The sequence below is a fragment of the Delphinapterus leucas genome, chromosome 2 (genome assembly GCF_059928025.1).
Source record: "Delphinapterus leucas isolate spDelLeu-1000000601 "Yukka" chromosome 2, BTC_Dleu_Yukka2, whole genome shotgun sequence".
Taxonomy (NCBI): domain Eukaryota; kingdom Metazoa; phylum Chordata; class Mammalia; order Artiodactyla; family Monodontidae; genus Delphinapterus; species Delphinapterus leucas.
Window position 1 is genome coordinate 159755654 of NC_143130.1, and position 12720 is coordinate 159768373.

Below are 12720 nucleotides of genomic sequence, written 5' to 3' on the forward strand. Positions count from 1 at the left end.
GGGGGACTGGAGAGAACTGCTAGAAGGAAGGCCAAAGGTGGCATTCTAAAGAGAACAGCATCAAGTGAAACCCAGAAGTACCAACAGGACAAATTTGGAAGGCTATAAGTAGGCTGGATTAATGTTCCTCCTCTGTATCTCTATCACTGTACTATCATATTAACGTTATTTGTTTATGTATCTGTCTCTTTTTCAAAGTACACAAGTTCCTCAAGAAAATAACCATTTCTTTTTCATCTTTGTCCTCACAGTACAACAGTTTAACACCTGGCACACAAGCATGTGCAAATATTTGTCAACTTTGATATAAACAGCAGCTGAACCAGGTAACAACTGGAAGCATGGCAAAAAATAAAATGTGGAAAAATTAAAAAAAAAAGAACCCAAAAAAGATCTCATAACCCACGCTGAGGAGTTTACACTTTTTCCAATAAGCAATGGGAAATCATTAAAAGATTAAAAAATTTTTAGAACAATGACTATAAATATAGAGTAGCAGTCAAGTTAGGAGGGCACAAAGCTGGAGGCAGGGAAATCAATTAAGAGGATAACACTATTTTAAGTGAGAAATTATGAGAGCATGAACTAAGGAAATGACAAAAGAGAGTGTGGGAAAAGAAAACTAGTTTCAAATATATTAAGGGACTGAAAGCATGTTTAAACTGCAGTCTGAAAAAAAAGAAACTATTAAGAAGAATTGGTAGGATTTCATGATACCTTGGATATTAGAGGTAAGCAAAAGGGAGGATTCCACATACCCCCTTCCAGACAATACATAACCATCATGAAACCAGATTCATGCCTGCTTTGTTCACTCCTAAATCTCTAGTCTCTTGCAAAGACCCTGATACGTAGCCACCCAATAAATGTGTGTTGAATGAATGCTGAATAACTAGCTTAGGAGGCTGGATGGAGAGTGGTGCCACTTATAAAAAGCAGGGGGTAGGATGATAAAGGATGAGTAGGGATAACAACAATGTAGTCTTAGACATACTGTAAGTTAAGCTGTGAGGTGTACAGGAGGAATTCAGAATGACAGGTTGTACAGTATTAGAGAAGAGTCTAAGAATTTGTATAGACAAAGCTATGGAAAAAGGGATGGGAAACACCCAGAGAATTCATACAGAGGCAGAAAAAAAAGAACCCCATGGTGGTCAAAACTTAAAGATTTTTACCTGTTGTATAACAGGAGCTTGTACTCCACCAGGCTGCATTTGTGGTATAACCTGTTGTTGTAGAACTACTGACTGCTGAGGCTGAAAGATATACTGGGCACCATTGGCTGCTCTGACCACTTGAAGAAGCTGGCCTAAAGTAAAAAGCATGTATTCCAAATTACCACTTTAGCAGTGACCACCTCAAAACAAACGAATTCACAGTGAATGTCAGACCATGGTGAATGACAAAAATTACTAAGAAGGCTAACAATTTTATTAAGGGCTGTCATCCATACACAGTAAACTATAGTCCTTACCTTCTCTGACTTTACTACATGCTCTAATACATTGCTTAATATGTTTTATTTTCCTTATAAAGCTGTTTCCAACAAAGTTTTAACAACAGATTATGAGAGTTGATTAAAAGCGTAAATTATCTTCACTAACAAGTCATGAGAGAGGAATAAGTAACATCAGCAGACATTTCAGGGGTTGTTCATTTTTAAAGCTTTAAGGAAACAAAAGTGTAATAATGCATTAATATCTTGAACAAAAGCACAGCATTCCTTAGCTTCAAGATGACTTAAAAAGCAGTAAGAGTTTGCTGAACCAATTATTATTGCCACATAACACTAACAGTATGACTGGCTTATACCAAATCCCTCTAATATATTGTTTTAAATGATGCAGAATGTTGAATTAATTAAGTAGTAATTAAAATTAAAATATGTGGCAAGCCGCTAAGTTTGTTCTTCAAAAATTTAGAAATTAACAAAACAAGAAATTGTATAATCATTGTACTTTTTTAACATCTTTATTGGAGTATTATTGCTTTACAATGGTGTGTTAGTTTCTGCTTTATAACAAAGTGAATCAGCCATACGTACACTTATATCCCCATTTCCCCTCCCTCTTGTGTCTCCCTCCCACCCTCCCTATCCCACCCCTCTAGGTGGTCAAAAAGCACCGAGCTGATCTCCCTGTGCTATGCGGCTGCTTCCCACTAGTTATCAGTTTTACATTTGGTAGTGTATATATGTCCATGCCACTCTCTCACTTCGTCCCAGCTTACTCCCCGTGTCCTTAAGTCCATTCTCTACATCTGCGTCTTTACTCCTGTCCTACCCCTAGGTTCTTCAGAACCATTTTTTTTTTTAGATTCCATATATATGTTAGCATATGGTATTTGTTTTTCTCTTTCTGACTTACTTCACTCTGTATGACAGACTCTAGGTCCACCCACCTCACTACAAATAACTCAGTTTCATTTCTTTTTATGGCTGAGTAATATTTCATTGTACATATGTGCCACATCTTCTTTATCCATTCATCTGTCGATGGACACTTAAGTTGCTTCCACGTCCTGGCTATTGTAAATAGTGTTGCAATGAACACTGTGGTACGTAACTCTTTGAATTATAGTTTTCTCAGGGTATACGCCCAGTAGTGGGATTGCTGAGTCGTATGGTGGTTTTATTTTTAGTTTTTTAAGGAACGTCCATACTGTTTTCCATAGTGGCTGCACCAATCTACATTCCCACCAGCAGTGTAGGAGGGTTCCCTTTTCTCCATACCCTCTCCAGCATTTATTGTTTGTAGATTTTTTGATGATGGCCATTCTGACTGGTGTGAGGTGATACACCTCATTGTAGTTTTGATTTGCAAGAAATTGTATAATTAAATTACAGAGAAAATACTTAAAATCCAGGTAAATAAATTCTTCAAACATTATTATTAAAAGTAAATTTTGCCCGCTATGGAGAGATACTATATAAAATAGAATGTAATAAATTTGCTCTTAAGATACTATAGGATTTAGTTTGATATCACAAATTAGTTCAAATGAGTTGTTTAACTTATTTGGTAAGTTAAAAGTGTTTAGCAAAAAACCAAGTAAATAAGCACTTCTAGGGCTTCCCTGGTGGTGCAGTGATTGAGAGTCCGCCTGCCGATGCAGGGGACACAGGTTCGTGCCCCGGTCCGGGAAGATCCCACATGCCATTGAAGAGGCTGGGCCCGTGAGCCACGGCCGCTGAGCCTGCATGTCCGGAGCCTGTGCTCCACAACGGGAGAGGCCACAACAGTGAGAGGCCTGCGTACAGCAACAACAACAACAACAAAAAGCACTTCTCTATAATCATACTTCATTCAATAAATAGGATTCCATTCATGGATCAAAAGTTCAAGTGCAATTCTCATCTTCTCTACTGCATCCTCAGCAGTGATTATGGTTTAATACGCCACGGTCCTCAAATCATCTTATTTTAATAACGTAAGCCAAATGGTAAAAGAAGTATTAAGATCTTCTGTCTTTCAGTGAAGACAAAACAAAGGCTAGACGGTACAATTTTCTGAGTTATATAAATAATGGATCAGTTATTCCTAATTACCTGAATTTGTTAATATCTGTTGAACAGGAGTCACACCGGCAGGGAGTGCTAAGGTAGCAGCTGTAGCAGCAGCACTCTGGAAAAAAAAGTGAAAAACAATCAAAACCATGTATGTTCATAACAGCACATCAGTTTATCTCTGGCATATTTTAATAGTATTTACAGTTTCATTTAGTATATACTAAAATGAAAAGTTCTAACAATAAGACTAACTGCCATTTTATAAAATGGTACAATAAAGACCACTGAGCCTAAACATCTTACCTAATTATTTCAAGCAATTAATTAGAATAATTAGGAGGTTTTTTCACCTGGAGAATGTACTCTAAGGAAATATAACCCACACTAACAGTGCTGTACAATAAATAAAATATCCATTCCATTATTTCCTTACTTATTCTGTTTCCTTACTCCCAATTCCTTGTTGTCAATTAATATACTTATGGCAAAAGTGTAAGTATCTTCACTTTAGAAATCCTAATATTTTTAATTTATACCATGATTAACAGGTCTCTAGAGAAAACCTTGTATCAGAATACTGCAATTCTTAGCTGGCAACTCTTCTAAGATGCCATAAGGTGACAACACTGGCATTATCTAGGTGAAACATATATTACTGACAGTTTTATCAATATAGAAAATATCTTAAAAATCTTAAGTCACAAAAATTAATTTCTACACTTTAAAATGAAGTTAGTATCTGACTTTAAATTATAAAAATATACATGGAATTATACTCTGAATGTTTTTAAATCCAGGATAAATTCTTGATTTACTGCTTCTGGAGACTTCTCCCCTTTCCTCTGAAAGAATTACACTACATTTTTACTGTTTTTTTTAAAATCCTGAGCTCAAAGTATTTCCATGTATCTCACTGTAACTATATACAAGTAGGTTTTATTCCCCCTCCCCCTTCAATCTTTTTTAAGGTACCAAACCTTCATATACTCAATCTAACTTATACATTTTTAGAAACACCTCTATTTGAATACACTTTAAGAAATAAATATTAACTGTGCTTTGAAGTCAACAAAACTTGGAAAATTACACTCAAGTAGGTTAATGATACAACTATCTAGTCAGGCTCTAAGTATAGCCTTCCAAGAAAATATGCTTGTTGCCATTTGACAGGCCTAAGTAATTTCTATATCTTAAGCCTGAAACTCCCATTATGTCCCCAAAATCCAGCTATCTAGCTCACCAGGTTCTCTTCATAAAATGCAGGTTCTGCATTTCATTTTATTAAATAAATGAAAGATTTAAATAAATCTTGTCTATATAAACAAATGAAAGGTAATCTAAATTTAAGGAATTATATTAACAACCACTTACTATTGAGAAATATTATTTAGGAATATTAAGTGCCTATAATTCACATTTTATAAGATTAATAGATCTCCTTCTACTAGCAAACTGACCTAGCATTTTCCTTATAGCATACATGAGAAAATAACCACCTGCATACCGCTGCACATTCAAGTTGCTATAAATATTTGTTTTGATGTATCATACACAAACCATCTTTTATTAATGTCTGCTGAAAGTTCCTTCCTGTACTTTGTGAAAAGGCCCTAACGTGAATAATGCATTTGAGCAATTTCATAAAGAGAACCTGCAAAACTAGTTTGATATAAGGTCCTGTTTCATAAGTTCCCTGAAATAGCTTTCTACCAAATATATTAGCACTATCCCATATTCTTATATTAAAAAAATTCTTTTTTCAAAATGAGACTGTTTTTAATGGATATCTTTGAATCAGGAATAATAATGCAAACAAACAAAAACACAAAAAACTTATTTGTAAAAAGCCTATACTGATTACATTTTAGAACATGAAAAACACATGAAGCAAACACTAACTGAAAACAAGTAAAATGCTGAAATACGTATAAATGCTAACATTTTATTGATTGAAGTCTGACCTATGATGTGTTTACATACATATGCTCTTTAGAATCAAGGAGACACAGCAAATCAGTAAGAGATGGGCCATTAATTTTACCAGTCTTTTTAAACACAATTTTAATTCAAAATTCTCTCCCACAACACTTAAAATTCTTCAAAATTAGATGAGTCTACTGCAAGTGATCCTACTAAACTTTCTGTTTTAAAATGATACAAGTTATTCCCTAGGAAACAGTCTCAATAGTACCAACTACAATATGGATCCTACAGTGAGACTTATTTTTAAGGATGGAGGTTAAAAAGAAATTTGGTGCCTTAAACTTGAAAGGGAATTTTTTTTGAATAATAAAAATTCTTGTGAGAATCGATAGGCATGGACTTTTGTGATTTTCATGCAAAAGAATTGACTCCAGGAACTTGAACTGGAAGTACAAACAGAGATTCTTGATTTTTTGTGAATTTAAAAGTTCCAATTTCTATCGTGTAGAAATTTGCAATTCTGTAAAGTTATACATTTGTTAAGGCTGGTATATATCAATAGAAAGAAGTCGTTTGTCTAGTAGGTAAGCCCTGCTTCCTATATGGCTTATAAAACACAAATGAGCTTTCAGGTTCACTCATCACTCACAAAATATAGTAACTGTTTTTTAAAATATTGCTTTTTCGTTTAAAAAAAAAATCTGGATCTGAAAAGAAAATCTCACTGCTAACACTAGACTAAGAGATCTTATTTAAAATAATGATTCTTTCCTATTAAAAGGATTTGGCTGGATTTAAGAATGGAATGTCAGAGCAGAGACACCACTAAGAGCCTGTGTAGTTTAAACAGAAGAAAGGCCATTTACGAGAAAATGCTGGAACAATTATTCTAATTAAACTTTGTTTTAATGTTTTATTTTAAAAAAAAAACTGTGAGGATAGAAGTAAAGATTCTCTAAGGATCTGAGGGTTTCTTTCTTTCAGTTTTATCGTTATATCTGATGGGATATATTATATGTGCTAAGTGAAATTTGAAATTTTGAGGACTTATGAAGTTCAGTGGCTATCTCTTAGAAGTATCAAAAGTCTAATATATAATAAACTCAACTGAAAAAATGCATTTTAAAGTAGCAATTTACATATTGTAATAAAACTTATTAGGCTATGCTATGGTTAAATCAGAGCAAAATTTGTAACGTCTGATCTTAACGATACTAGTTATCTTTATCCAAATGGTTCGTTTTCATTTTTAAAAATTTATAATTCTTAGCATTCCTAACCTCTTTCAGTTAATGGGTCTTCTGCAACATAACTATACTTGGCATAATGTTTGGTAGGTCCCTTAAACCTATTTTCAAAAAATAGCAGAAGAAGGGCTTCCCTGGTGGCGCAGTGGTTGAGAGTCCGCCTGCCTATGCAGGGGACACGGGTTCGTGCCCCGGTCCGGGAAGATCCCACATGCCGCGGAGTGGCTGGGCCCGTGAGCCATGGCCGCTGAGCCTGTGCATCCGGAGCCTGTGCTCCACAACGGGAGAGGCCACGACAGTGAGAGGCCCGCGTACCGCAAAAAAAAAAAAAAAAAAGGCAGAAGATAAAACAGCTCCTACAAAGCATCATTCTTTTGGTATTTTCAACAGAAAGTTGCATAATTTTATGAACCTTAATGTCTAAGTACCAAGCTAAACTTTAGATTTGCTGTTAAATCCAATGCTTAGGAAACCAAACAAAACAGCTATTTTGCTTAAGTCCTGAATAAACTTCAAGTTGTTAATATACAACATACACAAGCATAATCACAATTTGGGTTAGAATAAATAGAGCCAAGCAAAGTGCTATGTTCTGAGTCTTACCATGTTTGATGCATTCATATGTTGTATCAGCTTAGAATCAGGAACAATAACTTGTGGTGCTGCAGCTACGAAAAATAACAGGCACACATAAAAACAAGGAACTGTGAGGCTATTTCATAAGAATGCTGTACTATACCGAAAATTTTTTTCATGCTTTCCACATTTTCTGCATGCAAATGCACTCAACCATTTGATATCTCAGAAAGTTATAAACTTCTACAGTAAATAACAGCTGTGACATACCCACCTTATACAGGAAAACCCACAATTAAAAAAAAGATTTAACAACACCTAAGGACACAAGGGACCTTGGGAACACGACATAATGAGATACCTAACACCTAAACATATATATTTCTGTGCATTCTTAAACTGGAAATTTTCAAACATAATTTAATACTGTCTTGCCAACTCAGCAATAACTGTGTTATTAATATAATGATACTACTGCTGGAATGCATTACTGACCCATTAAAAGTGAGCTCAAAAAGTTATAATCTACATAGTCTTTTAAAATCTTTTTCTCGAAGGAAGTTGGGAAGATGGCGGAAGAGTAAGACGCGGAGATCGCCTTCCTCCCCACGGATACACCAGAAATACATCTACACGTGGAACAACTCCTACAGAACACCTACTGAAGGCTGGCAGAAGACCTCAGACCTCCCAAAAGGCAAGAAACTCCCCACGTACCTGGGTAGGGCAAAAGAAAAAACAGAGACAAAAGAATAAGGACGGAACCTGCACCAGTGGGAGGGAGCTGTGAAGGAGGAAAAGTTTCCACACACTAGGAAGCCCCTCCGCGGGCGGAGACTGCGGGAGGCGGACGGGGGAGCTTCGGGACCGCGGAGGAGTGCACAGCGACGGGTGCGGAGGGCAAATCGGGGCGATTCCTGCACAGAGGATCGGTGCCGACCGGCACTCACCAGCCCGAGAGGCTTGTCTGCTCACCCGCCGGGGCGGGCGGGGCTGCGAGCTGAGGCTGGGGTTTCGGTTTTAGACTGAGCGCAGGGAGAGGACTGGGGTTGGCGGCTTGAACATAGCCTGAAGGGGTTAGTGCACCACGACTAGCCGGGAGGGAGTTCGGGGAAAAGCCTGCACCTGCCTAAGAGGCAAGAGACTTTTTCTTCCCTCTTTGTTTCCTGGTGCGCGAGGAGAGGGGTTTAAGAGCGCTGCTTAAAGGAACTCCAGAGACGGGCGCGAGCCGCGGCTAAAAGCGCGAACCCCAGAGACGGGCGCGAGCCGCGGCTAAAAGCGCAAACCCCAGAGACGGGCGCGAGCCGCGGCTAAAAGCGCGGACCCCAGAGACGGGCGGGAGACGCTAAGGCTGCTGCTGCCGCCACCAAGGGGCCTGTGTGCGAGCACAGGTCACTCTCCACACGCCTCTTCCGCGGAGCCTGTGCAGCCCGCCACTGCCAGGTTCCCGGGAACCAGGGACAACTTCCCCGGGAGAACGCACGGCGGGCCTCAGGCTGGTGCAACGTCACGCCGGCCTCTGCCGCAACGTCACGCCGCCTCTGACGCCGCAGGCCCGCCCCGCACGCAGTGCCCCTCCTTCCGCCCCCCACCCCCCGCCTGAGTGAGCCAGAGCCCCCGAATCAGCGGCTCCTTTAACCCTGTCCCGTCTGAGCAAAAAACAGACGCCCTCCAGCGACCTACACGCAGAGGCAGGGCCAAATCCAAAGCTGAGCTCCTGTGAGCTGTGAGAATAAAGAAGAGAAAGGGAAATCTCTCCCAGCAGCCTCAGAAGCAGCGGATTAAAGCTCCACAATCAACTTGATATACCCTGCATCTGTGGAATACCTGAATAGACAAGGAATGATCCCAAATTGAAGAGGTGGAATTTAGGAGCGAGATCTATGATTTTTTTCCCTTTTCCTCTTTTTGTGAATGTGTACATGTATGCTTCTGTGTGAGATCTTGTCTGTATACTCTTCCTTCCACCATTTGTCCTAGGGCTCTATCCGTCCATGGTTTTTAAAAAAAATTTTTTTTCTCAATAATTAATTTTAATTGTAATAACTTTATTATACTTTACCTTCGTTCTTTCTTTCTTTCCTTCCTTCCTTCCCTCCTTTAGACAACGAATCACCCCAAATTGAGGAGGTGGTCTCTGAGAGCAAGATTTATGATTTTTCCCCCTTTACCTCTTTTTGTGAAGGTGTATGTGTATGCTTCTGTGTAAGATTTTCTCTGTATAGCTTTGCTTCCAACATTTGTCCTAAGGTTCTATCCGTCCCTTTTTTTTTTTCTTTTCTAAATATTTTTTAATTCAATAACTATATTAAACTATATTTTATTTTTACTGTATCTTCTTTCTTTCTGTCTTTTCTCCTTCTTTCCCTCCTTCCTTCCTTCCTCCCTCCCTCCCTCCTGTCTTTCCTTCTTTGCTTCTTTCTTCCTTCCTTTCTTTCCTCCTTTCCTTCTTTCTTTCCTCATACTTCTACTAATTCTCTCTACTTTTTCTCCCTTTTATTCTGAGCCGTGTGGATGAAAGGCTCTTGGTGCTCCAGCCAGGAGTCAGGGCTCTGCCTCTGAGGTAGGAGAGCCAACTTCAGGACACTGGTCAACAAGAGACCTCCCAGCTCCACATAATATTAAATGGCGGAAATCTCCCAGTGACCTCCATCTTAACACCAGCACCCAGCTTCACTCAACGACCAGCAATCCACAATGCTAGACAACCTATGTCAAACAACTAGCAAAACAGGAACACAACCCCACCCATTAGCAGAGAGGCTGCCTAAAATCATAATAAGGCCACAGACACCCCAAAACACACCACCAGACGTGAACCTGCCCACTAGAGAGACAAGATCCAGCCTCATCCACCACAACACAGGCACTAGTCCCCTCCACCAGGAAGCCTACACAACCCACTGAAACAACCTTAGCCACTGGAGACAGACATCAAAAACAACGGGAACTACGAACGTGCAGCCTGCAAAAAGGAGACCCCAAACACAGTAAGATAAGCAAAATGAGAAGACAGAAAAACACACAGATGAAGGAGCAAGATAAAAATGCACCAGACCTAACAAATGAAGAGGAAATAGGCAGTCTACCTGAAAAAGAATTCAGAATAATGATAGTAAGGATGATCCGAAATCTTGGAAGTAGAATGGACAAAATGCAAGAAACAGTTAACAAGGACCTAGAAGAAATAAAGATGAAACAAGCAATGATGAACAATGCAATAAATGAAATTAAAAGTACTCTAGATGGGATCAATAACAGAATAACTGAGGCAGAAGAACGGATAAGTGACCTGGAAGATAAAATAGTGGAAATAACTACTGCAGAGCAGAATAAAGAAAAAAGAATGAAAAGAACTGAGGACAGTCTCAGAGACCTCTGGGACAACATTAAACACACCAACATTCGAATTATAGGGGTTCCAGAAGAAGAAGAGAAAAAGAAAGGGACTGAGAAAATATTTGAAGAGATTATAGTTGAAAACTTCCCTAATATGGGAAAGGAAATAGTTAATCAAGTCCAGGAAGCACAGAGAGTCCCATACAGGATAAATCCAAGGAGAAATACGCCAAGACACATATTAATCAAACTGTCAAAAATTAAATACAAAGAAAGCATATTAAAAGCAGCAAGGGAAAAACAACAAATAACACACAAGGGAATCCCCATAAGGTTAACAGCTGATCTCTCAGCAGAAACCCTACAAGCCAGAAGGGAGTGGCAGGACATACTGAAAGTGATGAAGGAGAAAAACCTGCAACCAAGACTACTCTACCCAGCAAGGATCTCATTCAGATTTGATGGAGAAATTAAAACCTTTACAGACAAGCAAAAGCTGAGAGAGTTCAGCACCACCAAACCAGCTTTACAACAAATGCTAAAGGAACTTCTCTAGACAAGGAACACAAGAGAAGGAAAAGACCTATAATAACGAACCCAAAACAATATAGAAAATGGGAATAGGAACATACATATCGATAATTACCTTAAATGTAAATGGACTAAATGCTCCCACCAAAAGACACAGATTGGCTGAATGGATACAAAAACAAGACCCTTATATATGCTGTCTACAAGAGACCCACTTCAGACCTAGAGACACATACAGACTGAAAATAAGGGGATGGAAAAAGATATTCCATGCAAATGGAAACCAAAAGAAAGCTGGAGTAGCAATTCTCATATCAGACAAAATAGACTTTAAAATAAGGACTATTACAAGAGACAAAGAAGGACACTACATAATGATCAAGGGATCGATCCAAGAAGAAGATATAACAATTGTAAATATTTATGCACCCAACATAGGAGCACCTCAATACATAAGGCAAATACTAACAGCCATAAAATGGGAGATCGACAGTAACACATTCATAGTAGGGGACTTTAACACCCCACTTTCACCCATGGACAGATCATCCAAAATGAAAATAAATAAGGAAACACAAGCTTTAAATGAGACATTAAACAAGATGGACTTAATTGATATTTATAGGACACTCCATCCAAAAACAACAGAATACACATTTTTCTCAAGTGCTCATGGAACATTCTCCAGGATAGATCATATCTTGGGTCACAAATCAAGCCTTGGTAAATTTAAGAAAATTGAAATTGTATCAAGTATCTTTTCCGACCACAACGCCATGAGACTAGATATCAATTACAGGAAAAGATCTGTAAAAAATACAAACACATGGAGGCTAAACAATACACTACTTAATAATGAAGTGATCACTGAAGAAATCAAAGAGGAAATAAAAAAATACCTAGAAACAAATGACAATGGAGACACGACGACCCAAAACCGATGGGATGCAGCAAAAGCAGTTCTAAGGGGGAAGTTTATAGCAATACAAGCCCACCTTAAGAAGCAGGAAACATCTCGAATAAACAACCTAACCTTGCACCTCAAGCAATTAGAGAAAGAAGAACAAAAAAACCCCAAAGCTAGCAGAAGGAAAGAAATCATAAAAATCAGATCAGAAATAAATGAAAAAGAAATGAAGGAAACGATAGCAAAGATCAATAAAACTAAAAGGTGGTTCTTTGAGAAGATAAACAAAATAGATAAACCACTAGCCAGACTCATCAAGAAAAAAAGGGAGAAGACTCAAATCAATAGAATTAGAAATGAAAAAGGAGAAGTAACAACTGACACTGCAGAAATAAAAAAAATCATGAGAGATTACTACAAGCAACTCTATGCCAATAAAATGGACAATCTGGAAGAAATGGACAAATTCTTAGAAATGCACAACCTGCCAAGACTGAATCAGGAAGAAATAGAAAATATGAACAGACCAATCACAAGCACTGAAATTGAAACTGTGATGAAAAATCTTCCAACAAACAAAAGCCCAGGACCAGATGGCTTCACAGGTGAATTCTATCAAACGTTTAGAGAAGAGCTAACACCTATCCTTCTCAAACTCTTCCAAAATATAGCAGAGGGAGGAACACTCC

General features: G+C 38.3%; 1 protein-coding gene across 2 annotated transcripts in view; it reads right to left on the bottom strand.

Moving 5' to 3' along the window:
* GTF2A1 (general transcription factor IIA subunit 1) overlaps positions 1–12720 on the bottom strand; it is a 51690-nt gene that overhangs the window by 20942 nt on the left and 18028 nt on the right. For both annotated transcript variants that reach the window (XM_022576385.2, XM_089908055.1), the window contains exons 4-6: positions 7282–7346; positions 3548–3623; positions 1176–1309 (exon numbers count right to left, since the gene is read on the bottom strand). In XM_022576385.2, coding sequence (XP_022432093.1) covers positions 1176–1309; positions 3548–3623; positions 7282–7346 — 275 coding nt within the window. The remainder of the gene's footprint in view (positions 1–1175; positions 1310–3547; positions 3624–7281; positions 7347–12720) is intronic.